The sequence below is a fragment of the Lethenteron reissneri genome, chromosome 55, assembly GCF_015708825.2.
Source record: "Lethenteron reissneri isolate LAM-NWPU_2019-01 chromosome 55, ASM1570882v1, whole genome shotgun sequence".
NCBI classification, from domain to species: domain Eukaryota; kingdom Metazoa; phylum Chordata; class Hyperoartia; order Petromyzontiformes; family Petromyzontidae; genus Lethenteron; species Lethenteron reissneri.
The window spans coordinates 7,102,974-7,130,840 of record NC_083833.1 but is presented as its reverse complement, the minus strand read 5'-3'; the positions used below and the strand labels follow the sequence as shown (position 1 = coordinate 7,130,840).

Below are 27,867 nucleotides of genomic sequence, written 5' to 3'. Positions count from 1 at the left end.
CTGACGATTACACCCACACCAGGTACTCGGTTAAGGCTGCGTCGGCCGTGTTCGTATCGCAGTGCGCCGACCACTGTGCCACCGCTCCCCCACACACACTCGCACACAATACACACGACCACTGTGCCACCGCTCCCCCACGCACGCTCGCACACAATACACACGATCACTGTGCCACCGCTCCCCCACACGCTCGCACACAATACACACGACCACTGTGCCACCGCTCCCCACGCACGCTCGCACACAATACACACGATCACTGTGCCACCGCTCCCCACACACGCTCGCACACAATACACACGACCACTGTGCCACCGCTCCCCACGCACGCTCGCACACAATACACACGACACTGTGCCACCACTCCCCCACACACGCTCGCACACAATACACACGATCACTGTGCCACCGCTCCCCACACACGCTCGCACACAATACACACGACCACTGTGCCACCGCTCCCCACGCACGCTGGCACACAATACACACGACCACTGTGCCACCGCTCCCCACACACGCTCACACACAATACACACAACCACTGTGCCACCGCACCCCCACACGCTCACACACAATACACACACCACTGTGCCACCGCTCCTCCACACACGCTCGCACACAATGACACACGACCACTGTGCCACCGCTCCTCCACACACGCTCACACAATACACACACTGTGCCACCGCTCCCCACACACGCTCGCACACAATGACACACGACCACTGTGCCACCGCTCCTCCACACACGCTCGCACACAATACACACGACCACTGTGCCACCGCTCCTCACACACTCTCGCACACAATACACACGACCACTGTGCCACCGCTCCCCCACGCACGCTCGCACACAATACACCGACCACTGTGCCACCGCTCCCCCACACGCACGCTCGCACACAATACACACAACCACTGTGCCACCGTTCCCCCACACACGCTCGCACACAATACACACGACCACTGTGCCACCGCTCCCCCACGCACGCTCACACACAACACACAACCACTGTGCCACCGTTCCCCCACACGCTCGCACACAATACACACGACCACTGTGCACCGCTCCCCCACACACGCTCGCACACAATACACACGACCACTGTGCCACCGGTCCTCCACACACGCTCGCACTACAATACACACAACCACTGTGCCACCGCTCCTCCACACACGCTCGCACACAATACACACGCCACTGTGCCACCGCTCCCCACACACGCTCGCACACAATACACACGACCACTGTTGCCACCGCTCCTCCACACACGCTCGCACACAATACACACAACCACTGTGCCACCGCTCCTCCACACACGCTCGCACACAATACACACGACCAGTGTGCCACCGCTACCCCACACACGCTCACGCACAATACACACGACCACTGTGCCACGCTCCCCACACACGCTCGCACACAATACACACGACCACTGTGCCACCGCTCCCCCACACACGCTCGCACACATACACACGACCAACTGTGCCACCGCTCCTCCACACACGCTCGCACACAATACACACAACCACTGTGCCACCGCTCCTCCACACACGCTCGCACACAATACACACGCACTTCTCTGCTCCGTTTGCAAATGCTCACTCTCAAGCACGAGACTTTCATTTGAATATGTCGTCGGGCCCGAGTGTTCTGATCAAACAAAACCCCACGCACTGATTCAACTGCGCGCTGCTGATTGTATCCACACTTTGAGCAGTCTTGGCGCCCGCTGGTCGATAAACGAAGACAAATGCTCACAGCTTCGAGGTGCGTGCTTGTGTTTCGAAACACGCGCGCGCGCGCGTATGTATAAATAACACAACCTGAATGACAATACTAATACGGACGCGGGCTGCTGCTGCCTGCTGCTGCTGCTGCTACGATGACGACGGCGGAGAAAGAAAGCAGCGCCGGGACCGTCACGCTCGCGCGTCGGTATCCGCGGCTAAGAGGCGGCTCGCTCATTGTCCCGTCACAAAAGCGTGGCGGGGAGCGTTAATGCCGCTGGCGGGAAGAAACGGGTTGGGTCGGGGTGGGTGGCACTTAGCAGCAACTTCAATACTCCCTTCAAAGGGGGTGAGCGGCACTCTCTCCTCACTCTCTCTCATTTTAGCGGGGGGGGGGGGGGGGGGATTGGGCCTTTTCTCTCTAACTACACCGGGAAAGCAGTCCGCGGGACAAAACGCCTTTGTTCGGCGATCGCCGCGAGGACGGACGGAAGGATGCGGGGCTTGCAACGGCCGAGCCGGCCTGGTGCACTAACCCTTTCCTGCCCTCGGGGATGTTTTGTTTGCGATCGCGGCGAGGCGGCCCGGACGGCCGCGTGGGGAGCCCCGGCCCAGGGTCGCGACGGAGATGCCGAGCCGGAGCCGGTGAGGTCGCGAGAATCCGGGCGTCGGCCCGCCACCGGGTGATCGAACACGAGTTCTCGAGCGAAGCGAAGCAGACGTTCTCTCTCAGCCGGCTCACCCGTGACCGCACCAACGGGCACGTCCAATTCCGTGCCGCGCTTAATTGCGGATCTGACTGTCGGGTGATGTAAATGTTATTCACGGTGGCAGAGGTGGGTGGCAAAGTTCCGTCCCCTACTGCAGGGATCCACAGCCCCCAGGCTGCGGGCTGGTACAGGTCCGCCGCCTGTTAGGAACCAGGCCGTGGACCGGTAACCCGGTCCGTGAAAAAGTTGTCTCCACGAAACCGGTTCCTGGTGCCAAAAAGGTTGGGGACCGCTGCCCTACCGCACGAACGAGGTCAGGTGCAGGGATATCGCAAGTAGTTTTGCGATATCCGCTTCCGCACTTCGACGTTTAGCGAACAAGGGAGACGTTGCGCCGTTCTGCGTGAGATCCGTTCAAGCCCTGACATTCACCCTGCAGTGACTGCTGCCTGGACAACAGCGGTGGAACGGGAGCGAAAAGACAGATGGACGGACGGTCCGACAGTCGGGCGGACAGATGGATGGATGGTCAGAAGAAGTATGGATGGTCAGACAGATGGACAGACGGACGAGCGAATTGTGGCTGAGCAGATGGACAGACAGTTGGACAGACGGACGAACGGACGGATGGATGGAATGGTCCAATGGAGAGTCAGAGAGACAGACGCTCGCTCGCAGTCGGGGCGAAGTCGAGCCATCTCCGGGGTAAACTCAAACTAAACTGTTTTTATTTCACCAGGTGAGGCCCACTGAGCTATGTAGCTCTTCTTCAGAAGCGACCTGGCCACGAATGATAGCTCAGCGGAGTGGCTTGTCGTGCGGAAGTTTACAGCAGCCAAATATTCTTCACGCACACTTCAAGATGCGGAGGGAAAGACCGCGGGACCCGGAGAAAAATCCACACGACCACGGGGAGAGAGACACGCGCAAACTCAGGATCGAACCCACGACCTCGTGTGTATACCTGGCGAGGTAGCTAACAACTCGCGGATGCAGAGCTGACGCGGCGCAACGGACTCGGACCGTCGCTCTTTCCTCCTCATGGGTTAAAAATCGCGGCGGCGGAGGAAAGAAAAAAAAACAAACCCAAGTGCATCTTTTTTTAACAAACACAAGCTGCGTGGAGTGGCCGTAATTAAGAGGCCTCACGCGGAATCTTTCAGCTCCTTGGCGCGTTTATTTATTTATTTAGGCCTGAGAGCAGAAAAGATAAGGCTCCATTTGCAAGGGTCAGAACCGACGCTCCCCCCACCCCCCCAGCGTCTCGCTCTCTCTGGGCTATTACGCGTTTTTTTGTTTATCGGCCACAAAACAAATCCCTTCAAAGCCGTCCCCCTCTTATTATTAAACACATGCAAAGGACACGTGAAGGATGCCTCTTGTGCATTTGGCGGGCGGGCGCGCGTTGTTTTGTTTGTATTAATATTTTGTTTTACTGAATTCGGCTAAACTTGCAGCTCGTCGAGTAATATTAATAATAAAACGTTGCTTTGAACGTGACGCGACGGGCACCTTTGTAGTGGAGGCGGGTGGGAAAGTGCTGCCCCCGAGAGCGGGCAAGAGGTCGCTGGAATGGATCTCACAAGTAGTTCTGTGACATCTCCTTCAGCGAGGGTGGCGACTGGACCCTTCGTCGTTTCATAAACTGGCGCCGATAACGCAGCAGGTATTAAAAAAACAACAACGGGGAAACGACACGAAGGAAAGAATGATCGCAAATGAACTCCCGGCTGCGTTGCCTGCAGTTGGGGATTTGCCGATGCACGGTGTCACGAATCCCCAACGGACAGAAATGGAAGTCCATCGCAGACCGCACGACCTCGCAAGTCGCGCGGATGCGGGATGGGCACGATCGCTCGCTAGGGGCGCACAAACGAGCGCTGAATCGGCCGCGCACGCACACACACACATGCACGCGCACACACACACGCATCGCACGGCCACGTTTACAGAGAGAAAGATCTGTCTGACGCACACAGGCACGAATGTACGCACGCACGCGCGCGTGGGCGCACTCACCGACGCACACATGGACGCACGAGATGGCACGCACGCACGTATGGTCACACTGACACGCGCGTGAACAAGAGCACATGCGCACGCACCTTGATGGCGGTGTAGAGATCGCGGAGCAGCCGATCCATGATGAGGAGCACGGCCATGTTGGAGCCGCCACCGTACGTGTAGTCAATTACGGAGCCGTGCAGAGACACGAGCCGGTCGTGCCGCGGCATCGAGCTGGGTGAGGATACGCACGCAGAATCACACACGCACACGCACGCGCGCAGAACCACACACACACACACGCACGCGCGCAGAATCACACACACACACGCACGCACACAGAACCACACACGCATGCAGAATCACACACGCACGCACGCACGCAGAATCACACACACACACACGCACGCGCGCAGAATCACATACGCATGCAGAATCACACACGCACGCACACAGAATCACACACACACGCACGCGCGCAGAATCACACACACACGCACGCGCGCAGAATCACACACGCACGCACGCACACAGAATCACACACACACGCACGCGCGCAGAATCACACACGCACGCACACAGAATCACACACGCACGCACGCACACAGAATCACATACGCATGCAGAATCACACACGCACGCGCGCAGAATCACACACACACGCACGCGCGCAGAATCACACACGCACACAGAATCACACACACACGCGCGCAGAATCACATACGCATGCAGAATCACACACGCACGCACACAGAATCACACACACACGCACGCGCGCAGAATCACACACGCACGCACGCACGCAGAATCACACACGCACGCACGCACGCACGCAGAATCACACACACACACACACACGCGCGCAGAATCACGCACGCACGCGCGCAGAATCACGCACGCACGCACGTAGAATCACGCACGCACGCACGCAGAACCACACACACACGCACGCGCGCAGAATCACATACGCATGCAGAATCACACACGCACGCACACAGAATCACACACGCACGCGCGCAGAATCACACACGCACGCAGAATCGCACACGCACGCACGCAGAATCACACACGCACGCACGCAGAAACCACACGACGCACGCACGCAGAATCACACACGCACGCACGCAGAATCACACACGCACGCACGCAGAATCACACACGCACGCACGCACGCAGAATTACACACACACAAAACAATAACGACAACAGCCAACGTTCGCCAACGAGTGACGTCCTCGCAACGCCTGTGCCAGGCTAGCTGCACTTTGAGGCCGTCACGTGCAATGCGGGAGGCTCACTGCTGACAGGAGGTCACGGGACAGACTCAGGTGCAGTCGGTGTTGACCGACTGAGATGACTGGCAGATGCACCACCTGTGCCAACACTGATGGCACAGGTGGTGCATCTGGTCCAACACCATGTGAGACTAGGCTCTAAGGAAAGCTGTCTCGGGTGTGGACCAATCAACTTCAATCAACTTCAAGGACAGTGCATACATTATCAGAGTTATGTTTTTTGTTTGCATTACGGCTGCAGGTATTGTGGTCTATGCAAACATGACTCCTTGTCAAAAAGGTGTCAGTTTGTTGCCAGATAAAAGGGTAAAAAACAATTATCACTGTTGGCAGAGTTGTGTCGCACGCGCGCACACACACACACGTGGTATCACACACACACTGACACATACAAGCGGTATTACGCACACGCTAGCATGCACACACACACGGGCGTCATTGCACACACACAGGAACGCACAAGACAAAGATCCCGCGAATAGCCCATCAGGGTCGACACGGCACACGAAGGGGGGGGGGGGGGGGGGGCGTGGCCAGGCCTCACAATGGCCTACTCATTTCGAATGACGTTAGAGGACCTTGAAAGTTCACCCTGAAGCAGACGGGCGGGTATTCATGGTCGACACACCCGGGCAGCATTAACCAGGGCGACCCGCCGGATTCGAATCGTGAACGACTTAACAAGCGGCGAATGCGTCACCCTTGGGCCACGGACACCGAGATGTGACGTAAGAGGCTCCGAGTCTAAAGTTTAAAGGACCTATAAATACAAATCCTCATCCCTGAAAGGATCTACACGCACGCACAAGCATACGCGGGCACGTATCAATCAGACCGCTCCACCGTTGAATGCACATTAGGTACGGCGCAGAATTACCGCGATGTTGCCATAACGACGGCCAAGGCCGGGAATGGTCAAGTAGGCCCGCGTCGCGGCTCGCCCACATGGGAGCGAGGCGTGACGCGTGGACGATCGATCGCTGACGGCGGGAATGAGATTGATGCGGCGTTCTTGAGAAGCACGTCAAACGCGCAAACGGGGATGCTAATGAGATGCCACGCGTTCGAGGGATCGAGCGGGGCGGCGACTCTCCGCTGGAATCGTACACCTACCGCGGAAATGTTTTGATCAATCGGTAGAATAACGGTCGCGACGCGGATTTGTGTACAGCGGTTCATTGGTACCATCACGTGCGTGCGTACGTGACGTAGCCAACCGCGCTATAAAATCAGAGGTGCGGCTAATGGGAGATTCATCTCAAGGCAGTTGTGGCGCAACGGTGGGCACGTTGGTCAGAAAGAGAGGCACAATCAGTCGGTCACAGGCAGAAGGGGCGATAGAGATCTTGAGCCTGGACCTGAAAAGGAACAGGGAGTCGACAGAACAGATGGGGGGCACAGAGGAGAATGAGCCAAGATTGGTGGGCGAGTGGCAGAGGTCGCAAACGAGTTTTGATTCCTTACCCGTACCCGTACCCGGCCGCACCACGGTCGTAAACGGGTACCCGTACCCGGCCGGGTACGGGTAGCTGGGTATCGGGTAGGGTACGGGTATCGGGTACCCGATTGTGACCTCTGGCGAGTGGATGAGCGGGTGAGCGAGAAAGCGAGCCGGAGGGCAGATGGGCGAGCAGACCAGTGGCCGGGCGAGCGAGCGAGCTGGCGAGCGGACGAGTGGAACGGCGAGCGAGCGAACGGACGGAGCGGGCGGCCGAGGGGCGCCGGGCTGTCGAATCTCACCGCGTGTAGTGGAACTCGAGCGCCAGGTCGTTCCAGTGCTTGTCGTCGGGCGGGATGACCGACTTGAGGGCGCAGTGCGCGTGTCCGCCCCAAGGCTCGTGGCAGGCGTACACCACGCCGTACTGCCCGCGGCCCAGCTCGGGGCCCAGCCGCGGCATGCCTACACGCGCGAGCGCCACGCGGTACACGCGCAAGACAAAAGTTAACGTCAATAGCCTCAACGGACTGGCGGGGCAAGCGCCGTTAGCACCGATGAAGGCCGGCACGGCACGTGAGGGGGGGCAGGCGGCTGGAACCCCGCCCGGCCGACTTTGTCTCTCTCGTGCCGTTGTTTACACACTGCAGCAGGCAGAGTCGAACCTCGGATTGCCGGGTTCGTAGCGCAGCGTGCCAACTGCCACGACTACCGCTACAACGTGTGCCGCAAGGGCATATCGAGCACGTACACATACGCACGGCACGCACACACACACGGCCGCAATGGTCAGCATGGGGCAGGGTGTCACACGGGTTTATGGACACACCGACGGGCAGGCGGAGACACAGAGACTTGTGGATTTAGAATGTCTGCAACAGAAAGAAACAAAACATCCCGCGTCCAGCCAAACCAGACTGTTGGGGCAAGTGCTGTTAGTGAGCCGTACCTATGAAGGTCGGAACGGCACACGAGGGGGTGGGTGACCAGCACCACGCCCGACCGCCTTTGCCTCCCCAGTGACGGTATTAACTACACACCGCACCAGACATTCATTTGATGCCGAGTCAACCTAGGGGAGGGCCCAGGACCGGTTCAAATAATCGTCACTGGGTGTTGGCCGTGAGCGGGAATCGAACTCGGGTGCCCGGGTTCGTAGCGCAGCGGCACGACCGCTCCCCATACGAACAGCACCGCGAACAGGCAGACGGGCGTGCAAAATCAGGTCACGTGGATACAAATGCATTTAGATACACAGCTATGCCGATATGCGGATAAAAGCGTGTCCCGTAGATTCGCAGGTACGTGAATACACGGCGCACGCACAGGCACAACAACCGCCATTCGCCACTAAGTGGCGGTGACGTCACCACGACGCTTGTGCCAGGCCATGTGCACCTTGAGGCCACGTGAAGTGTCGAACGCCCGCTGCCAGGAGGTCACGGGGCAGGCACACACACACACACACGGACACATGAAGGCGACTAATGCTACACATTAGTCAAGGTGTAACCGCGCCGTGCCCGAGGACACGGGCCCGCAGGCAACTCATCTCCAGCGTGCGGAGGTCACCAAGGTCGCCACACAATGTCCCCCAGTCCCCTCGGCATTGTGCGGCTCTCACGGCTCGCTCGCCCGCTCTCCCCCCGTCGCTTCACGATCCGGACAACCGGGGAATGGCGTTGGGCTGTCTCCATCCTTACCAGGTTTGCAAAAGAAGTCTGCCAAATGTCTTCCGGATTATTTGATCCAACCAGGTAAATTCCCCTGTGTTATCAAAACGCTCCTCTGCCCCGTCTTTGCTCAAATTCCACCACCCCACCCGCCCCCCCCCCTATCAGCCCCCCCTGCAGTAATCAGGGATCCAATTTTTATTTTAAAACTATTTTTTATCTTTACCAGGTAAGGCCCCCCCCCACTGAGCGATGTGGCTCTTTTTCAGAAGCGACCAGGCCACAAATGATAGCTCAACACAGTTGGCTTATCGTCACGTGAAAATGCATACCAGCCAGATACTCTAAACGTGCGCTGTTGATTCTAAATGAGGAGGGAACAGCCGGAGGACCCGGAGAAAAATCGACGCGAGCACGGGGAGAGAAACACGCAAACTCCAAAGAGACAGGGGCGTCAAGGGTTGGGATAGAACCCACGACCTCCTGCATGACAGGCGAGGATGTCAACATCTCCTAGCCACCGTGGCGCCCCAAAGGGTGCGCTGCTCGCAAAGCGGCGGGTGACGCACCGCTCCCCCTCGACGCCCATTGCACGGACGCCGCTTTCAGCCTCGTGTAAGACCACACGGAGCTCCCAAGAGCCGAGAGCGTTGCAGGAAAACCAGCACTCACTTCGCCCACCCGGCGCCCGGCAAAACTTCCCGTGGCTTCAAGGCGGCGGCGGCAACGGCGAATTTGCATTTCGCCCGCCGAACACGTTGAGTCTCGGTGTGTGCACCACGACGGTGAAATCGCTCGCGAGAGCCAACGCCGCATCGCGCATCGCGCACCGCGCACTCGGTGGGCGCAAACGGACCGTCGATCCCGTCCGTCTCGGCGTACGGCGGCCGATGTGGACGCAGCGCGACGACTTCACGTGCGGGCGGGCGGTCAAGCCAGGCGACCGCGTCAGGAGACAGCGGAGTAGCGTTACCATCGCCGTGATGTCTCCTTCCTATTCGTGGATCGGGGGCATTGAGTCGTTACGCGTTTGCGTACCGTCTGTTTTGGATGACCGCAGTCGCACCGCCACTACTACTACTGGAGAGTTTTTCGTTTGTGCATCAGGTATCCGCATCTGCCGCGGTTTGCACGGACGCAGTTTACGGTGGACCACGGAGCATTTGTGGAAGATCAAAAGCGGGAACTTTTGCCATCGAAGCAGCGACCGAACATCGTCGACCCCCACCCCCCCGGTCCCCCGGGTGGCAACAACAACAGCAACAGCAGCAACACGTGCAACAACCGTTACTCATGCAAATAAACGATGGCGGTGGCGGCGCTCGGTCATCGTCCCGGGGTGACAGCTCCTCTGGGCGCGCCGTCCTGGCGAGCCGACCCCCTCTGGCAGGCCTGACCCCCCCACCCCCCCACCCCCCAAGACCGATCGCGGTGGTGATTGCGCTGACGTCAATTAAGCCCAGGGGGTGAGCGCGGACGTTCGTCCGAGCCGGCAGACGGACGCTCGGACGGGTCAGACGGGTCGGATGCGCGCGAGCGAGCGCACCGCATCGATCGGGGCGGCGATGCGGGCTGGGTGGCAGCAACCAGGTGCGCTTCCGCGGCGGTTTGGAACGCTCTTCTTTCCGATGTTAGGAAGCCACTGGTAGCTACGCACTTTTAAATCATCATCATCTCGATTGACAAACTCATTTCTTTAGAACTGCTCATCATAGTTTAGTTTGTTGTCCTTCCCCCCCCCCCCCCGTCACCTCAGATTAGCACGGTCGGCTTAAGTTCAACATTCATACACACGCAGGGAGTGTCCCGTGAGTTCGCTGCGCAGCGCGTATCGATTCTCCTAATCGTGTGTGTTTGCAATACACCCGTGGCGGGGAGCCGTCATCACCGCGGTCGTTAGCACCACACCTAGGAAAGGAGCTGCGGCGGTGGCGTTAAATACCCCCGCTCCCGCCCCCGCCGGAGCGTCTCAACGGCATCGACGTGAAACCGACAGCGGCGATCTACGACCACGGCGAGGCCACGCCGCCGCCCGCTAATTGCGTCGATTACCGAAAATCACGTCGCGTCGGCGCCCACGGTGCAGGGAGCGGCGACCCCGAGCGCACGCGAGATTAAATCCCGCGCCGGGGCCTCCGCCGGACAACAAAAGTAAACAAAAACAAACCCAAAGGCCAAACGAGAGCTTTTCACTTAGCCGATCGCGCACTCAAGAACCGACGGGATTTAATGTACACCTCGAAACATAATGAGCCGCGTTCAATGCAACTGTGCTAATCATGGCAGATCCACCCACTGTGACCTTCACCCGCGGAAGCTCACGGAAAGCGTGGCGTGCAATCGCAGAGACACCGACCGGACCATCGACCACACAGCAGTGAGTCCGTGGGCCTCTGCCCGAGTCCGTGGGACTCTACGTGAACCTGCAAGTCACTGAGTGAGATCACATAGTAGTGAGACCACACAGTAGTGAACCGCTGTGAACAATGCGCGAGTCTGTGGGTCTCTGCGCAAGCCGTGCGAGTCATTGCCAACTCCAAAAATTCTACGGAAGCATCGAAGCCATCCACTGCACGTCCACTTACTCTGGACGTAGACTAATGCACCGCCATTCATGCAGAAGAGGAACAACACCATTCAGCTGTGACAATAGAGACGCGAGTATTAATGGGTCTGGCTATTTAAAAAAAAAAAGATTGCCTTATCACCCACACCGTTGCGACGACTCGGCTGGGCTAAAACTATTGGGGGGTTTACACCGGGGCTGGACACGCGGAGGAGTAATAGGCCCCCCCCCCCCCCGACCCCTCCATCACACACACTACAACTAAATAATGTTTTATTTTAGCAGGTAAGGCCCATTGAGCTACATAGCTCTTTCTCCGAAGACACCTGGCTATCATCTTCTTGGTTCTTTCGGTAAAGTCACGAGAGAAGGGAAGTAATAAAATAATAAAAATAAAACAGACTAAAATAATTCTCATGACGTTTCGGCCACAACGCAAGCAGCCGTCCTCAGGCGAAGACCAGGTCTGTCGGGGAGACAGCGTCTGAATGAAACACCACCACGCTTGGAGCGTATATTTAAGCTGGGTTGAAAGTGGAAGAGCACCAAGAAGATGAATCCCTGCAGTCACGAAAGCTTTAAATCGAAAATTAGACCTGGCTATCGTGAATGATAGCTCAAACGAGTGGCTTATCATCATGTGGAAATATACAGCAGTAGCCAAATACTCTAAACACGTGATGATCATTCATTCTAAACGTGCAGGGAAAAACCGCAGGACCCAGAGAAAAATCCACATGACCATGTGGAGAGAGACACACAAATTCCAAATATGCAGCAGGCAATCAAGGTCGGAATCGAACCCACGACCTCCTGCATACCAGGTGAGGTAGTTAACATCTCTGCCCGGGGCAGCAAGAATTATCTGGAAAAATGAAAACCCTCCCAAAAAAAAATTAATTCTAAGTCGGCCGGAGCTTTGCGTTATTCAATACTCGCAAGCACAAAGACGCCGCTTCGGAGCCCAATTCACAGACCGCGAATTTGTCAGCTGCGTCAGAAGAAGGGCAGCTTGATTGATTGTTCCTATTTATTGGTCAGCCAGGTGGGAATGCATTGGGACAACGCGTTGAGCTGGGCGGTGGTGGCATTGGCGGCGGCGGCAGCAGCAGCAGCGAGGGTTGGTGGACACCACAGATATGTTAAATTTCGATTTAAAGCTTTCGTGACTGCAGGGATTCATCTTCTAAAAATAATAAAATAAAACATAACAAAATAATTCTCACGACGTTTCGGCCACAACGCAAGCAGCCGTTGTGGCCGAAACGTCGTGAGAATTATTTTATTATGTTTTATTTTATTATTTTTATTGCTTCCATTCTACGTGACTTTACCGAAAGAACCAAGAAGACACAGAGATGTTGTTGTGACAATCCACTTTCTCCCGTGGGCGTCGAGGAGCAAGCCGTACTCCTGGCTCCCCAGGAAAAGGCCAATACAGCGCAGTGTGGACTAATCGCCATCTGTTGATTCCATCTGTACGGGGGATCGAGCGTTGCCCCCTCGCGCGCGTGTTTGTTTTCTTTTTCTCGAGTGCTCCGGTTTCCTTCCACTTGTGTAAGTACTCATTAGTTGGCACGAAAAAAAACCCAATGCAAAACACCTACGAAAAAGCGTAAGTGTGTCTCGCATGGATGAATAATTAAATTGTAATTAGTAGTAGTATTATTATGTAATTAACAGAGGGCTCATATTTTTATCAGCGGCTCGGCTCAGGCTCCTGGAGCGAATAAATTTCTCACCGACTTACATGAGAGACCCGCAGACTCACAAAGAGACCCGCAGACTCGCACAAGACAGCGGGCTCAGCTCAGGCTTGAGCGATTCACTTGCCTTCATAGGCACGGGGAGTGGGCTCAAGCCTTGGCCTGGCTCAGGTTCAGGCTCATGGAAATACTGAGGCATGGCTGGCACCGTGTTCAGAGCCATTGAGCCGGCTCTCGGCATAGAGCCGGCTCTGAACCACGATTTTCAAGACGAACGCAAGCCACTTTACACTATGAGACCTCCTTCACCAGTGGCGAAACAGAGTAATAGGTTTTTACCCTTTCAACCGGTACAAAAACTGACACCTTTATACAAGCCACTTTTTACAGGGAGGTCCGGGGTTAGAGAGACCAGCGCGGCAAGCGTATTACGGTGCAAGTCACGTGTAAAACAAGCAACATAAACAACAAAATACGCGGCTACAGATACAAACTACCGTATTGTCTGGACTATCATGCATTTCCCCCACCCCACCACCCACATGTAATTTTCATGAATAAGTTGGAGGTGCGTCTTTGCGCGTGACCAGAATTGTATAACTTCACCGACACCGGGCATGAGAATGGGGTGCGTCAAACTTTCGAGAGAGCCTTATAATCTGGAGAATAAGGGAACAGCGAAATGAGTTAAAGACAAAAATAATCATCATCATGAGCAATCACACTCAAACCTTCCGAGTGTCTCGCTTGTCGTAGGAGATGGTTTTCCAAGGGACAAGATCAAGATCGTCATGACTGAAGCTGTTCATGCCACCGCCACCACCACCACCACCGCCGCCACCACCACCACCGCCACCGCCACCGCCACCACCACTGCCACCGCCGCCACCACCACCACTGCCACCACCACCACCGCCGCCACCACCACACCTAATTGCCAACGCGGTCCAACTTTCAACAGCCAGATACAGCCACAGCTGCTGCAAAGCAAAGAGAAAGACCCCCCCGTATTGCCTATAACAGACTGTTAGGTCAAGTGCTGTTAGCGAGCACCTACAAAGGCCGGACACAGCGCACAAGGGGGTGTGTGGCCAGCACCACGCCCGGCCGCCTTTGTCTCCCGAGTTGCGATATTTACACAGCTCACCAGGTACTCATTTGAGGCCGAGTCGACCTATGGGAGGCCCAGGACCGTTTCAGATCATTTTCACTCGTGCCCTAAAAGTATCCCGCCATACACTCCGAGGTCTCCCCTTAATATTGGTCGCCAAGCCCACTCCAACATCTGTCGGGGTATCCATACCTCCCCAATCCTGCATGACTGATGTGTATGGTCGCGGGTGAATGAGCAATCTACGGAATTCTGGTATCAATTCTCGGAAGCTTACGGGGAGGATTTCGCGACGTGCCGTGAGGTCGTGAGGGTCGAGGTTACGCTTGTAGCTGCACAATCGTACGCAGACGCAGGCCGCCCGCCCGCCTGCACGCCCGCCCGCCTGCCCGCCCGCCACCACCCCCCCCGCCCCCACCGAGTTAAAAGCCATCCCCTCCAGGTACAACACACGGAGACGTGTCACGGAGCAAGGGGAAATAATCGCAAATTGGACATTTGTAATTCATAATTCACGGGGCGAATGCGGCAAGGCTTGTAGCGGCGTCAAACAGCCTTTTGGTGAATTCTGGACATCCGCACTTGTGTGTGTGAGAGAGAGAGAGACAAGGGAGAGGAGTGGGAGATCGAGAGAGAGAGAGACAGAAATTCACCGTGGGCGATGCAAAGCACACTCCAGATTAAGCGCCGTGCCGCTGGCGATATGGCGCGCTATCCGAGAGCTAAAACGGGCGCGCCGGACGGCACAAACGAGGCGAGGCGAGGGTGCGGCACGCAGCGACAAAGATCCCCCGTATAGCCTTAACAGACTGTAGGGGCAAGTGCTGTTAGCGAGCACCTATGAAGGCCGGAACGGTACACGAGAGCGTGGGTGGCCAGCACCACGCCCGACCGCCTTTGTCTCCCCAGTGGCGATGTTTACACACCGCACCAGGTACTCATTTAAGGCTGTGTCGACCTAGGGGAAGCCCAGGACCGGTTCAGATAATCGTCACTGGTGTTAGCCATGAGCGGGAATCGAACCCGGGTCGCCAGGTTCATAGCGCAGCGTAGCGCAAACCACTACACTACCGCTCCCCACACACGGCGACACACGGAGACACACACGGCCACGCACACGGCTGCTCTGCAATCAAATGCCGAAAGTACAAGGTGGCAGGGCAGATGGCAGAGTTGCGACGGTGGTGGTGGTAGGATTTGTCTCGCGACGAAGGGGTGGTTCTGTTCGGTCGGATCATGACTTGGGGGGGGGGGGGGGGCCCGGCGCCCTGGGCACACAGAGCTGTCCTGTCCTCCCCAGTCTCCTCCACCCCCTCTGTTCCCCCAATCCCTCTCCCCCCCCCCCCATGCCCATGGCTGAAGTTAGTGGCCCCTGTGCACGTGTTTGTGTGGGTGTGTTTGCGCACCTGTTTTGTGCTTGTGTGTGCTTGACCGCGCGTGTTTGAGCGTGTGTATTTCAGCGGGTGTGTTTCAGCGCGTGTGTTCGTGCAGGTGTGTTCGAGCGAGTGTGTTCGAGCGTGTGTTCGTGCGGGTGTGTTCGTTTGGGTGTGTTCGTGTGGGTGTGTTCGTGAGCGTGTGTTCGTGCGAGTGTGTTCGTGAGCGTGTGTTCGTGAGCGTGTGTTCGTGAGCGTGTGTTCGTGAGCGTGTGTTCGTGAGCGTGTGTTCGTGAGCGTGTGTTCGTGAGCGTGTGTTCGTGAGCGTGTGTTCGTGCGAGTGTGTTCGTGAGCGTGTGTTCGTGAGCGTGTGTTCGTGAGCGTGTGTTCGTGAGCGTGTGTTCGTGAGCGTGTGTTCGTGCGAGTGTGTTCGAGCAGGTGTGTTCGTGCGCATGTGTTCGTGTGGGTCTGTTCGAGCCCGTGTGTTCGTTCGAGGGTGTTCGTGCGAGTGTGTTCGAGCGCATGTGTTCGTGCGCGCCCGTCTGCACGAGTGTTTGAGCGCGTGCGTTTTTGCGTCCGTAACTCTCCAGATTTGCCAGAAGGGCAGCCCGAGGCGAAATGGCACGCACGCTGGCGTACGTCCAGGCCGATTTCATCTCGGAATCATTTTATGTTGCTTTGCGGCACGTCCTGCTGAAATGTGATCGCTCATTCGTCCGTCCGTCCGTCCGTGTGCGCGTGCATGAAGCAAAGCATTAAACAGAGCTGCTTTGAATGCTTCTTTGAAGACATCAACTGTGGCTGACAACTCTTGACAAAAAAAAAGAAATAAACACGACAGCCACTCAACTCGGATAAAAAGGAAAAAAAACGCTTTCATATATTTTTGCAGTCTCCTGAACCGACTTCTCACCGCGTTCGCTCGATACTCGACGCTTTGCAATTTTGGACAGGAGCAAGCAATTATGTCCCCCCTGACAGTAATTTCGGCGCCTTAATAATTCACGTTAGGCGGCGATGTGTGCGCCTGAAGGCCGCCTCTGCCAGCCGCCGAACTTCAAGCGTTCGCTACCCGGCCGCGTCGATCGCAAACAGGTCGCGCGGGTTTCAAACCCAGCACGTGGACGAAGCCTCGTTTGACTGTTCGCGTGACTCAGCGCCTGTGGGTCAAGGCAGGACAAAACTCTGAGCGGTGCGTTCGCTATCGGAGATGAGAGCGTAAGGGTCGGGAGGCGGCTTCCTCGCCCGCTCCTAAACCTCATTTGTAATTCGCGAGCAAACGAGCAGATCTTGTTTGTAGATGGGACGCATTCCCAGCCTCATTTACAGAAGGAGGAGGGGGGTGGGGGGAGAGTTTGAGGAATTACGGTTTATCCAAGCGCCTGGGAATATATACGCGGAGAACTGTGATTAAGCGGCGTTGGGAATTGAGTGGGGCCACACAGAATTAATGAGCTCTGATCTTCATCCATTATTAATGCGCCTAAAGACGAAAGTTTTACCGGCGGGCGTGACCGGCGGCCGTGACGTGGATGGGTCCGACACACGGACACCCAACCAGAAGAGGTTGGAACCCGAGCCGAAACGTTTGCTCAAATAAGCACGGAGAGATGTATGTATGTACGTACGTTAAAATTGATAACTGGTTTTTTACCCTTCTATCTGGCAACAAAACTGACACCTTTTTTTTTACAAGGAGTCATGTTTGCATAGACCACAATACCTGCAGCCATAATGCAAACAAAAAACATAACTCTGATAATGTATACACTGTCCTTGAAGTTGATTGGTCCACTCCCGAGACAGCTTTCCTTAGAGCCGAGTCTCACATGGGTTGGACCAGATGACGCCAAAAGGCGCACAACTCCAAGACGACGCACCATCAGAGTATGAGAGCTCGGGGTAAGCATTTACACCATTGGAACCTCATTTGCCAGTAAAAAATATGATAATGGCCAGTGTTCGAGGCTAACACCAGAGTCGCAGCCAAAGGAGGGGGGGGGACACACGCCCGAGAGAATGTCTATTGGAGTGAGATGGAGCGATCCAATCGGCTCAACGTGCAGGAGTGAAATGGATTGCCGCATCGCAAGACCGTGACAGATGGTGGCGGCTTGGGGAGACATTCATCCAGCAGCCTGCCTGCCTGTCTGCCTGTCCGACTGCCTACCTGTGTATACGTGTGTCTGCCTGTCTGTCTCAACAGTCTGCCTGCGTCTGTCTGTCTACCTTTCGGCCTGCCTGCATATGCCCGTACATCTGCTCGTGTGCCCGTACGCCGATATAAACAGACTCCTAGGGCTGTTAGTGTGGTCAGTGAACACCTATGAAGGCCGGCACGGCACACGAGGGGGTGGGTGGACAGCACCACGCCCGACCGCCTTTGTCTCTCCAGTGGCGATGTTTACACGCCGCACCGGGTACTCATTTGAGGCTGAGTAGACATATAGGAGGAGGCCCATGACCGGTTCAGATAATTGTCACCGGTGCTGGCCCGTGAGCGGGAATCGAACTCGGGTCGCCGGGTTCGTAGCGCAGCACGCCGACCGTGACACCACCGCTCCCCGCTGCCCATACACACACGCACGCGCGTGCATGTGTGTGCGCGCATGTGTGTGCGCGCATGTGTGTGCGCGCATGTGTGTGCGCGCATGTGTGTGCGCGCATGTGTGTGCGCGCATGTGTGTGCGCGCATGTGTGTGCGCGCATGTGTGTGCGCGCATGTGTGTGCGCGCATGTGTGCGCGCGCATGTGTGCGCGCGCATGTGTGCGCGCGCATGTGTGCGCGCGCATGTGTGTGCGCGCATGTGTGTGCGCGCGCGCGTCTGCTGCCACGGCGACTCACGTCAACAGGGAACGATGAGCGGCAGTGTCGGTTGGCGGTACCGGCCACGTGTTCCGGTGCGAGCCTCCCAGCTGCGCTGCGCACATGCTCGCCCCCTCGCACGCTCGCCCCTTCGCACGCTCGCCCCTCGACGTCAATCGCGGCTGAAGCGGAGCGACCTTCGCTCCGGCACGCACGTGGCCCCGCCACGCCGGCGGTGGCAACCACGGTGACCCGCTGCGTCATCCTTTTCTAGGTGCGTCTACGTACGCCGAACTTCTTTTGCACCGTATGTAGCCAACCGCGGGTGAGTGATTACGTGGGTGAGTGAGTGAGTGGGTGAGTGTGTGGGTGAGTGGGTGAGTGAGTGTGTGGGTGAGTGAGTGAGTGGGTGAGTGTGTGGGTGAGTGAGTACGTGGGCGAGTGAGTGGGTGAGTGAGTGTGTGAGGGAGTGGGTGAGTAAGTACATGGGGGAGTGAGTGGGTGAGTGGGTGTGTGGGTGAGTGAGTGAGTGGGTGAGTGAGTGTGTGGGGGAGTGAGTGAGTGGGTGAGTGTGTGGGTGAGTGAGTGGGTGGGTGTATGGGGGAGTGAGTGGGTGAGTGAGTGTGTAGGGGAGTGAGTGGGTGAGTGGGTGGGTGTGTGGGTGAGTGAGTGAGTGAGTGTGTGGGTGAGTGGGTGAGTGGGTCAATGCGTGGGTAAGTGGGTCAATGAGTGGGTGGGTGAGTGAGTGGGTGAGTGAGTGTATGTGTGTATGTTGAACTTCTTTCAAACCGTACGTAAACCAACCGTGCTAATCGGAGGTGCGCGAACATTCGTTGCCGAGCCCAAGCCACCGACAAAACGACAAAGCGGCCAGCAACAAGCGGAACTCTTGAAGTCGGAATCGATTTGAGATGAACGCGTTTCTCGAGCCGAGCGAGGTCACTGTAAGAGCTTCAGAAATTAGATGAGAGAAGTAAACTCCAAAGTTGAGCGTTGTGAGGGAAGAAACGGAAAGGCAAGAGGCTTGACCAGCGGGGATGAGCGAGCGTGTGAATGAGGCCACGCCATGTGCCGCCACGTGTGCGTACTTTGAACTTCTTTCGCACCGTACGTAGTCAACCGTGCTCATCGTAAGTGCGTGTCGTGCAGGCAGGCGGCACGGCGTGGGTTGGCGAGTGGGTGGATGGGTGAATGAGTGTGGTCGTCGTGACCTGCGGGCTGGTGGATGAACACAGCATGAGACGAACCAGTGAGTCGAGCAGACCGAGTTCCCCGCATCAGCGAGTGAAGTTCAAGGGGACAGCACGAATGCAAACACTAGTTATAGAAGAGTGATAAGGAGGAGAATTGACCACCAGTTCTGGCTTGGCAATTATTGTAAGGATTTGATAAACTATTTCGGGTCTTGTTTGATTGTGTTCACGCTTACGGTGACTTTCAGACCGCATTCCATTCTTTTCCTCTCCCCCCTCCTCTTTTGCGAACATAGATGGACTCGTTCATCTGAACAACTGCCAAAATCGCTGTTCGTGGTGCTGACGTTAAGAAAAAAACGCCACTTTTTAAAAATGTTCTTTCTGTGTTTTTCACACCTGATGATGATCAAAGTTCAAAGTTCATTTATTAGGTATAGCCCTGTGAGCCATTCGGCTCTTGAATCGGGTGCAACCGCAACAAACAAAAAACAAAAACATGAACAAGAAAACATCTCAAAGTGAGTATGTGCAAACTAATTGCTTGTGTTGCAGTCGAAACGTCTTGAGAATTTAATTGTTTTATATTTTTATTATTTTATTGTTTCCCTTCTACGTGACTTTACCGAAAGAACCAAGAATATGATCACCAGTAAAAGCAAGCGATCGGAGTGAACGAGTGGACCATGAATCAACGTGGCGTCAGTACATCCGTAGCACCAGGTTGCTGTGGCGATACAGCAACATCCCTCAACGTCATTAAATCCTTTATATTAAGTTCACTTGCTTGCTTGCGTGCTTGCGCGCTTACGACCGTGCAATTCGTTCGGTCGTTTTTCAACCCACTTCCCGTGATCCAATCGAGCTGACATTTTCCACACAGACTCGTTGTGCGTGACAATTAATGTTCGTGAAAATTTTTTTCAAAAATTTTACACTTTTTAGGACAAAAATAAATTCTATTTAATTACCAATTGCTTAATGGTGGCAGGCAATCATCTGACCCATAGGTGGCAGCCATCTCAAGCCAGAGGACGAGAGGACTCTCGCCGCCTCGCATATAAAGGATTTATAGTGAAAAACTTTGTTTTTACGGGTTATACTAGTTTTTGAAAACCATTGTCATTTTATTATTAACACCGCTACCAGATTTGCATCGCCTTAACGTCGCTGGCAGCATCGTCGCCCGTCCTATCTCGTTATCCGTTGACTCTCAGCCTCCACCATCACCACCACCACCACCACCCACCACCACCATCCACCACCACCATCCACCACCACCATCCACCACCACCATCCACCACCACCACCCACCACCACCGTGTAAATCGCTTCGACTGACTTCGTTCCGATATTCGTCTTCGCACCAATAATAATCTATTTATACAGGTAGGAACAACAGTTCCACACTGCCCACCAGGTATTATTTGTCTGTCTGTCGTGCATAGCCACGCCCTCGATTTGTATTTCATAGAGCGCTTCGGGCGGGCTCAGCACCACGTGACGTGCCGCGTGACACGGATCGCACGAATGCGCCGTCCAACCAAGTTCCTACCTGCCCACTCCGAAGGAACGTGTCCTAGAACATTTAAACTCACATCGTGGATCCCGTATCGTACGATGCATCCTGGTATCGCCACATCGCGGGTGACCATGGTAACTAGGCCTCGGCAAGGTAAGGTGAAAGTTAAAAGGTAAAAACGACGAGCCTATTTTTACCCTACCTTTTACCTTACCACAATACAATCACTCTAACCTTACATTTTATCCTTTAGCAGGTAAGGTAAGGTAAAAAGCAACGAGCCTACCTTTAACCCTACCTTTTACCCTTACCCCAAAACAAATGACCCATTACACGTGTAATTACTAGGGAACTACACATGAACAAGGTTTATAACGGTAAATGCTAGGTAGAGCGCTTTATTCATATAGAATACTCTCGATTCCAATTTTAAACGCTTGTTGTTGTCATTGTTGTTGTCGTTGTTTGGTATCCACAAATCATGTAACTAGATTTTTACCCACTTCCTAATGAGGTATCGACTGCAAACTTGGTATACCTATGTCACTGATGACAACTCTATATTCTATCACAAAATCCTTTTTTATATGTTATGTTTCGGCTTGAGTCTAATTTTCCACGCTCATCTGACGTTGGCTGTAATTGGCCACGGCCACTTACGTTGTGGCAAGCTTCGGGGCCACTTCCTGGAGTCGTGGAGTTCTGCCATTACTCGCACATTTCATAAAAGCGTCTTTTTAAGAAACTTTGTTTTAATATTACTTGTTAAATGGAGGCCATGGACTGCGCCACGGAGCTTCTAGCGGTAAACAAGGCACCATATTTACCGGGTAATACTTCGCGCTACCTTGACCCTACCCTTTACCCTTACCCCTTGGCATGTCGACATCTTTACCCTTTTACCCGGTAAAAAGGGTAAATTACCTTACCTTGCCGAGGCCTAATGGTAACGACAATACGCCCCCCCCCCCCCCCACGGGGACGGCCGTGATCGCAATCTCGCGACGCGAACCAAATCGACGGCGTGCGTCCCTCCGCAAATCTGTTTTCATTTCCTCCTCTGCGGGAAAATAAGTCAACATTTTTACATTTTTATCCCTTTCATTTTAGGGCGACACTTCACGCAACTCCCTCGCCACAAAATAAAACGAAAAGCAAAAACCTCGCCGTGCCGAAGCGGGCGGAGGGGGAGAGAGAGGCGCCCAGCGGGGCTGCCCCTCCGCTGGATTCCGTGTCCTAACTCGCAGTAAATTTGGATCGCGACTTCGAGGCAATTCAGTTCAATTTTATTTAACTGGGAGGTCTCTCTTTCCATACGGGGGGGGGGAGAAATCGCAATTTTCAGAAGAGTCCTGGGACATATGAAGCACACAGATACAACGTACTCCAGATAATAAGAAATGCTTTTGAACCCGTGTTTTTAAACAACATCATCATCATCAGCAGCCATGATCTATCCACTGCTGGACAAAGGCCTCTCCCACGCGCGGTCCCACAATGCTGCAAACCATCGAGCGCCTGCAGGCGAGTGTCGCTTTCAACGCTCCATCTCCGCGGAGGGTAGTGACCCTCCCGGGCATAACTCCCTCATTTGGCCGACACTCTTGCAGTTAAGTCTCCACCGTCGGCCACCATTACATCTAAGCGACCCTCCCAAGCCCGCTCGCTTTTTCTTAACGGCCAATATAAATCTCTGTCTGGCGTATATTGTTTCTCATCTGCGTCTTCCCTCTTGTCAAACTTGGATTTTATACAATCGGGGTGAGTGAGTGGGTGAGTGGGTGAGTGGATGAGTGACTGGGTGAGTTGGTGGGTGAGTGGATGAGTGACTGTGTGAGTTGATGGGTGAGTGGGTGAGTAAGTGGGTGACTGGGTGAGTTGGTGGGTGAGTCAGTGGGTGAGTGGATGAGTGACTGGGTGAGTTGATGGGTGAGTAAGTGGGTGACTGGGTGAGTTGGTGGGTGAGTGAACGGGTGAGTGGATGAGTGACTGTGTGAGTTGATGGGTGAGTGGGTGAGTAAGTGGGTGACTGGGTGAGTTGGTGGGTGAGTCAGTGGGTGAGTGAGTGGGTAAAATTAGCCTTCACCCCCCACTAGTTCTAGCCGCTTACCCAGCAGGTCCTGTTTATCTCCTGGCTCTCCATACACGGTGGCATGCATTGGTGGGATCTACGGTTTAAATGTTCCACTTTACTTACGTAAATTAGTGTCATCACCGGCGTCATTACGAGAGCGGCAATTTGGTGCGATTCGTTCTCCTACGTTGTACGCTCTCACTTTTTGCAGCCAACTGCTGGTGCGGCCACCGACACCACCACAATGCAAGCACGAGAGAGGGAACCGATCCTTGAATGGAACTGCGAAAGAATCGGAAGAGCGCACGGAATCTCAACACGCGGCAGACGAACGAGCGAGACGAACTGGGGTTGAACGAGAGCTGAAATGCGCGCAAAGAAGCGTGGAGGGCGCCCTTACGATGAACGGCTTGCCGTGTTACGGCGCTGCAGAGGCAGCCGCTGTTATTACTATTCATTCGCCTATATAACCATCTGTTTCAAAGTTAATTGATCTGTCTATCGATTAAGCCATCTAATCAGTCTGTCTGTCCATCAATCGGTCTGTCAGTCTGTCTGCAGGCCTGAATGCCACCCTACCTGCCTGCCCGTCTCGTCTGTCTATCCATTTCCCCTACCGACCCATCTGCGCGTCCCGTTCATTCAACCGTTGATCTGTGCGCCCGTTTGTCTGGCGCAAGGCCATCAACAGCAACGCCAAGCGCCACACGTGTGCGGTATAACGCGGCAACAACTACGCTGACCGTTACCGCCCGCCCGCCCCCCTGAACGCTCTGACCCACCCCTGGTGACATTTGCAATTGTCAGCTCCCGGCAGGTGCTGTTCCCGAAAGAGGCAGGGGGTAGTGATGGGGGTGGGGGTGGTGGGGGGGGGGAGGCTTGGAGGACAGGGAGCAGAAAGTGGCAAGAAAATTGGCCAAAACAAAAGCTCTGCTCCCATTTACAAGGCGGAGGGGGCAGCGTCCGTTACATTTCCTCCCAAGGACCGCCCGGGCCGGCTGGATGAGGCCCCGGCAAATGTCCATTACGACAGCTAACGAGCTACACGGCCAACTCATCCCCGACTCTTTATAGCGCGCGTACCCCCGCCGGGCATCGGAAGCCCGTGAGAGGCCGCCGTTGATCAGCGAGGCCGGGACAAGCTCACGATTTTATCGATGCCGAGCGAAATCATTAAATTGCACGGTCAAATTGACCCTCCCCAACCCACACCCCCCCCTCCCCTCCCCTCTAAACCCACCCCACCCCAAGCTGTTAAGTTTTGAATTTCACTCTTTCATCAGTGTTCCGTAATTAGTGACATACCCTTACGGGAAGAGAGAGGTGCGGGGGGGGGGAGAGACTTCACACAGAGAGAGAAAATCCAAAAATCAAGGAAGTCAAATTCTCCCATTTAACGAGCAAGTGGAGCTTGGTAGAGTTCACGTAACTAGTATCGGCTACTGAAATGTAACTGTCGGTTTCATTACAGCGGCATTGCTAACGCGTGACACGCTGTTATCGCTACATTACCTGCGTGGGTTCCCGTGGCTGTCCTGTTATCAACGCACGGCATTTCTGAGTTGCGAGGATTATTGTTTGGCCTCGAAGGCTGTTGACGCATTTGGTGCAATTTCGCGGCGATTGTTGATGGCAACCGTTGCCACGCCGTTCTGTATTTCCAAAAACAATTGTTGCCCAAATGCAGCCACATCTGTTTCTCCTGTAACGCTGGAGGAGTTGCGTTCCTGAAAAGAAAAACGCGTTTTGGGAAAAATCGCTTGACAATAATAATACATGGGTAAGGCACTGCGGGCAATAACGCGTGAGATCCATAATACAGGTTTTTGTTGTTGGGTTAGATCGCGTGAATATGAATGTGTCTCGATTTAAAGCTTTCGTGACTGCAGGGATTCATTTTCTTGGTTCTTTCGGTAAAGTCACGTAGAAGGAAAATAATAAAATAATAAAAATAAAACATAATTAAATAATTCTCACGACGTTTCGGCCACAACGCAAGCAGCCATCCTCAGGTGAAGAACAGGTCTGTCGGAAAGACAGCGTCTGAATGAAACTTCATTCATTCAGACGGAAAGACAGCGTCTGAATGAAACTTCATTCATTCAGACGCTGTCTTTCCGACAGACCTGTTCTTCACGCGAGGACGGCTGCTTGCGTTGTGGCCGAAACGTCGTGAGAATTATTTTATTATGTGTTATTTCTATTATTTTATTATTTCCCTTCTACGTCACTTTACCGAAAGAACCAAGAAGATGAATGTGTCGTTAAACCCGTCACCACCCGACACAGCCTATTCGTAAGGTTTGTCACGTAAACAGAACGTGGCCAATCCGTCACTAGTACAGCACACCGGTGTGTTGGGAGCGTAAACCTACAACATTTACAATTCGAGTAACGTGACGTTTCGCCGGTTATTACAACCAGCCTCGTCATGAGATTCACTGGGACTCTGCAGCAGCAGCAACTTTTGGCTAACCATCGAACAAAGACAGTCAACCGCATCGCGCACGCTTCTGTGGCCGTCTGGAACGTTCTTCTGATATTAGGAAGCCCACTGCAGCTACGCACTTTTAAATCATCCAGATTGAAAAACTTTTTTTTTTTGAACTGGATTTTTGTGTTCAGTTCAACATAGTTTGTTTTCCTTCCCCCGCACCTCCGATTAGCACGGTTGGCTACGTACGGTGCGAATAAAGTTCAACGTACATCACACGTGCCGCAAGGAGAATCTAGAATCGATCTAGCGCTAACGAGATGGAGGCCACTGGCCCCCTCTCATTTGTAGCCTTTTCTCACTTCATCACTCATGTTAAAATGTGCATGGATATTGGCGATTGGGAATATGGGATGTCAAAATCCGATGAGTAATAGGTTCCTTATTTCTGCCTCTGTGAGCCTCGGGCTCAAGAACCCAAAAAGGTGCCTAGGTCGGTTAATTTATGTGCAGCGACCGCTTACGTCCGCAGAGTCGTCTACGTACTAATCGTACAAATAATAATAATAACACACGGTCCTTTGTCTATCCACCATGTCGGATGACGGCCTCCGTACACCAAGTCCGTCACGGGGTTTTTGCTTGAAGCATACTTCACCACGCCGGTCAGCGCATGCTGGATGAGAGGCGGAGGGGCCTAGGGCCAAGATCAGACATCACCCGCCGCTGACGTTCGCTGTAGCCAGGAAGAAGAGAGAGACTCGGGTGGGCGGCTGGCTTCATAGCGCGCGGCGCGCCAAACCGGCAAACCACGCAGCCGCACACAATCTGAACGCGAAACATTGTGCGCAAATCCAAAGGGTGGCCATAACATCTGCCAGACGCGGCGACTCCATGGTATCCCACGGGACCTTGACCTCGCGACAACAGACGCAGCCTTATTAAGACGGAAAAGCCCCCTGAGTAAATCAGTGGATGGTGGAGACTTGTGGGAGGTGTGATTTACAGGCTACCCTTGTATTAAGTGCTCCCGGGCCAAAATGCAAAATGAGATTTATATAAGACGAGGTTTGCAAAAACAACACAATTAAAGTAGAATTTGGATTCATATAGACCGTCCGAGGTGGGGCCAGTGGTTACCGCAACGCCGCTAGCTGTGAAGGTGGCAGACCCTGAGTTCTATTCCCAGCCACGGCTAACCGCAGCGGCGAGAGATGCTAGGCCTCCGTAACCGTCCCAAACCCGGGAGCCATTTGTTGAAATTCCATAATCCTATGGCGGGGACGAGACTGGTTCAAGTGGTGGTAGCCACGCCAATGGCTCACTGCATCGCTCGCTTTCAGACGCGTGCTTCAACGGCCGTCTGGAACGCTCTTCCACCCGATATTAGGAAGCCTCTGGAGCTATGCACTTTTGAATCTATACTGAAAACTCATTTCTTTAGAGCTGCTTTTGGCAAGTTTGTTGACCTTCCTCCGCACCTCTGATTAGCACGGTTGGCTAAGCACGGTGTGAAAGTGCAACATACATACATCATACAACCAACGGGTCACTGCGTAGACAGCAATAATCCAATTTGCGCCTTTCCGTTTGACGTACTTTCGCTATGACGTACTCGACTAAATTGATACCCAATCCCGTTGTACGCACTCTGGTACCTCGCTATAACCAAATGCCCTAATGCTCATGTAAATGAGCGTAAATTTCCCGCGCATTGACCCTTGACTTCTGGCCGAGATTATCCGTGGACCAGGAATGGAACCGGGTCACGGGGTTTGTAGAGCAAGTGCACTCACCACCGCAATGCCGCTCGCACAATTAGCACGCATGTATAACATCTGAAGGGCAGATCGCCTGCCAAGCTCGGTGAAGGACCACCGATCCATCTTAAAAAATATCTTAAAAAAGACACAAGTTGTACGAAGCGGCCGTTACACGCTTAAAGCAAAGGCGATGAGTGCGTAAGCCGGGTTTTTTTTTTTTTAAGCCACTCTACGACCCGCGCTGCCGACAGAGAGCGAGCATCCGTCGGGGATTGGACCCCCTTCATTACGACGGCAGCGCGAAAAACAAGCGTCGCGCACGCACGCACGCACACCGACGACACAAACAACAACGATAACGACGACAAGGGCCCTCAGGGTAGACACACGGCTCTTCTGCTCGTCCATGCCACGGCGACGACCGCGCTCCGATTCGCACATCGAGTGCTCGCAAACGGTCCGGAGG

General features: G+C 54.5%; 1 protein-coding gene across 2 annotated transcripts in view; it reads right to left on the bottom strand.

Annotated features, from left to right (window-relative positions):
- The window catches only part of LOC133356817 (dual serine/threonine and tyrosine protein kinase-like), an 84,682-nt gene that overhangs the window by 13,095 nt on the left and 43,720 nt on the right, over positions 1 to 27,867 (bottom strand). For both annotated transcript variants that reach the window (XM_061574527.1, XM_061574525.1), the window contains exons 9-10: positions 7,486 to 7,645; positions 4,552 to 4,684 (exon numbers count right to left, since the gene is read on the bottom strand). In XM_061574527.1, the coding sequence (XP_061430511.1) occupies positions 4,552 to 4,684; positions 7,486 to 7,645 (293 nt within the window). The remainder of the gene's footprint in view (positions 1 to 4,551; positions 4,685 to 7,485; positions 7,646 to 27,867) is intronic.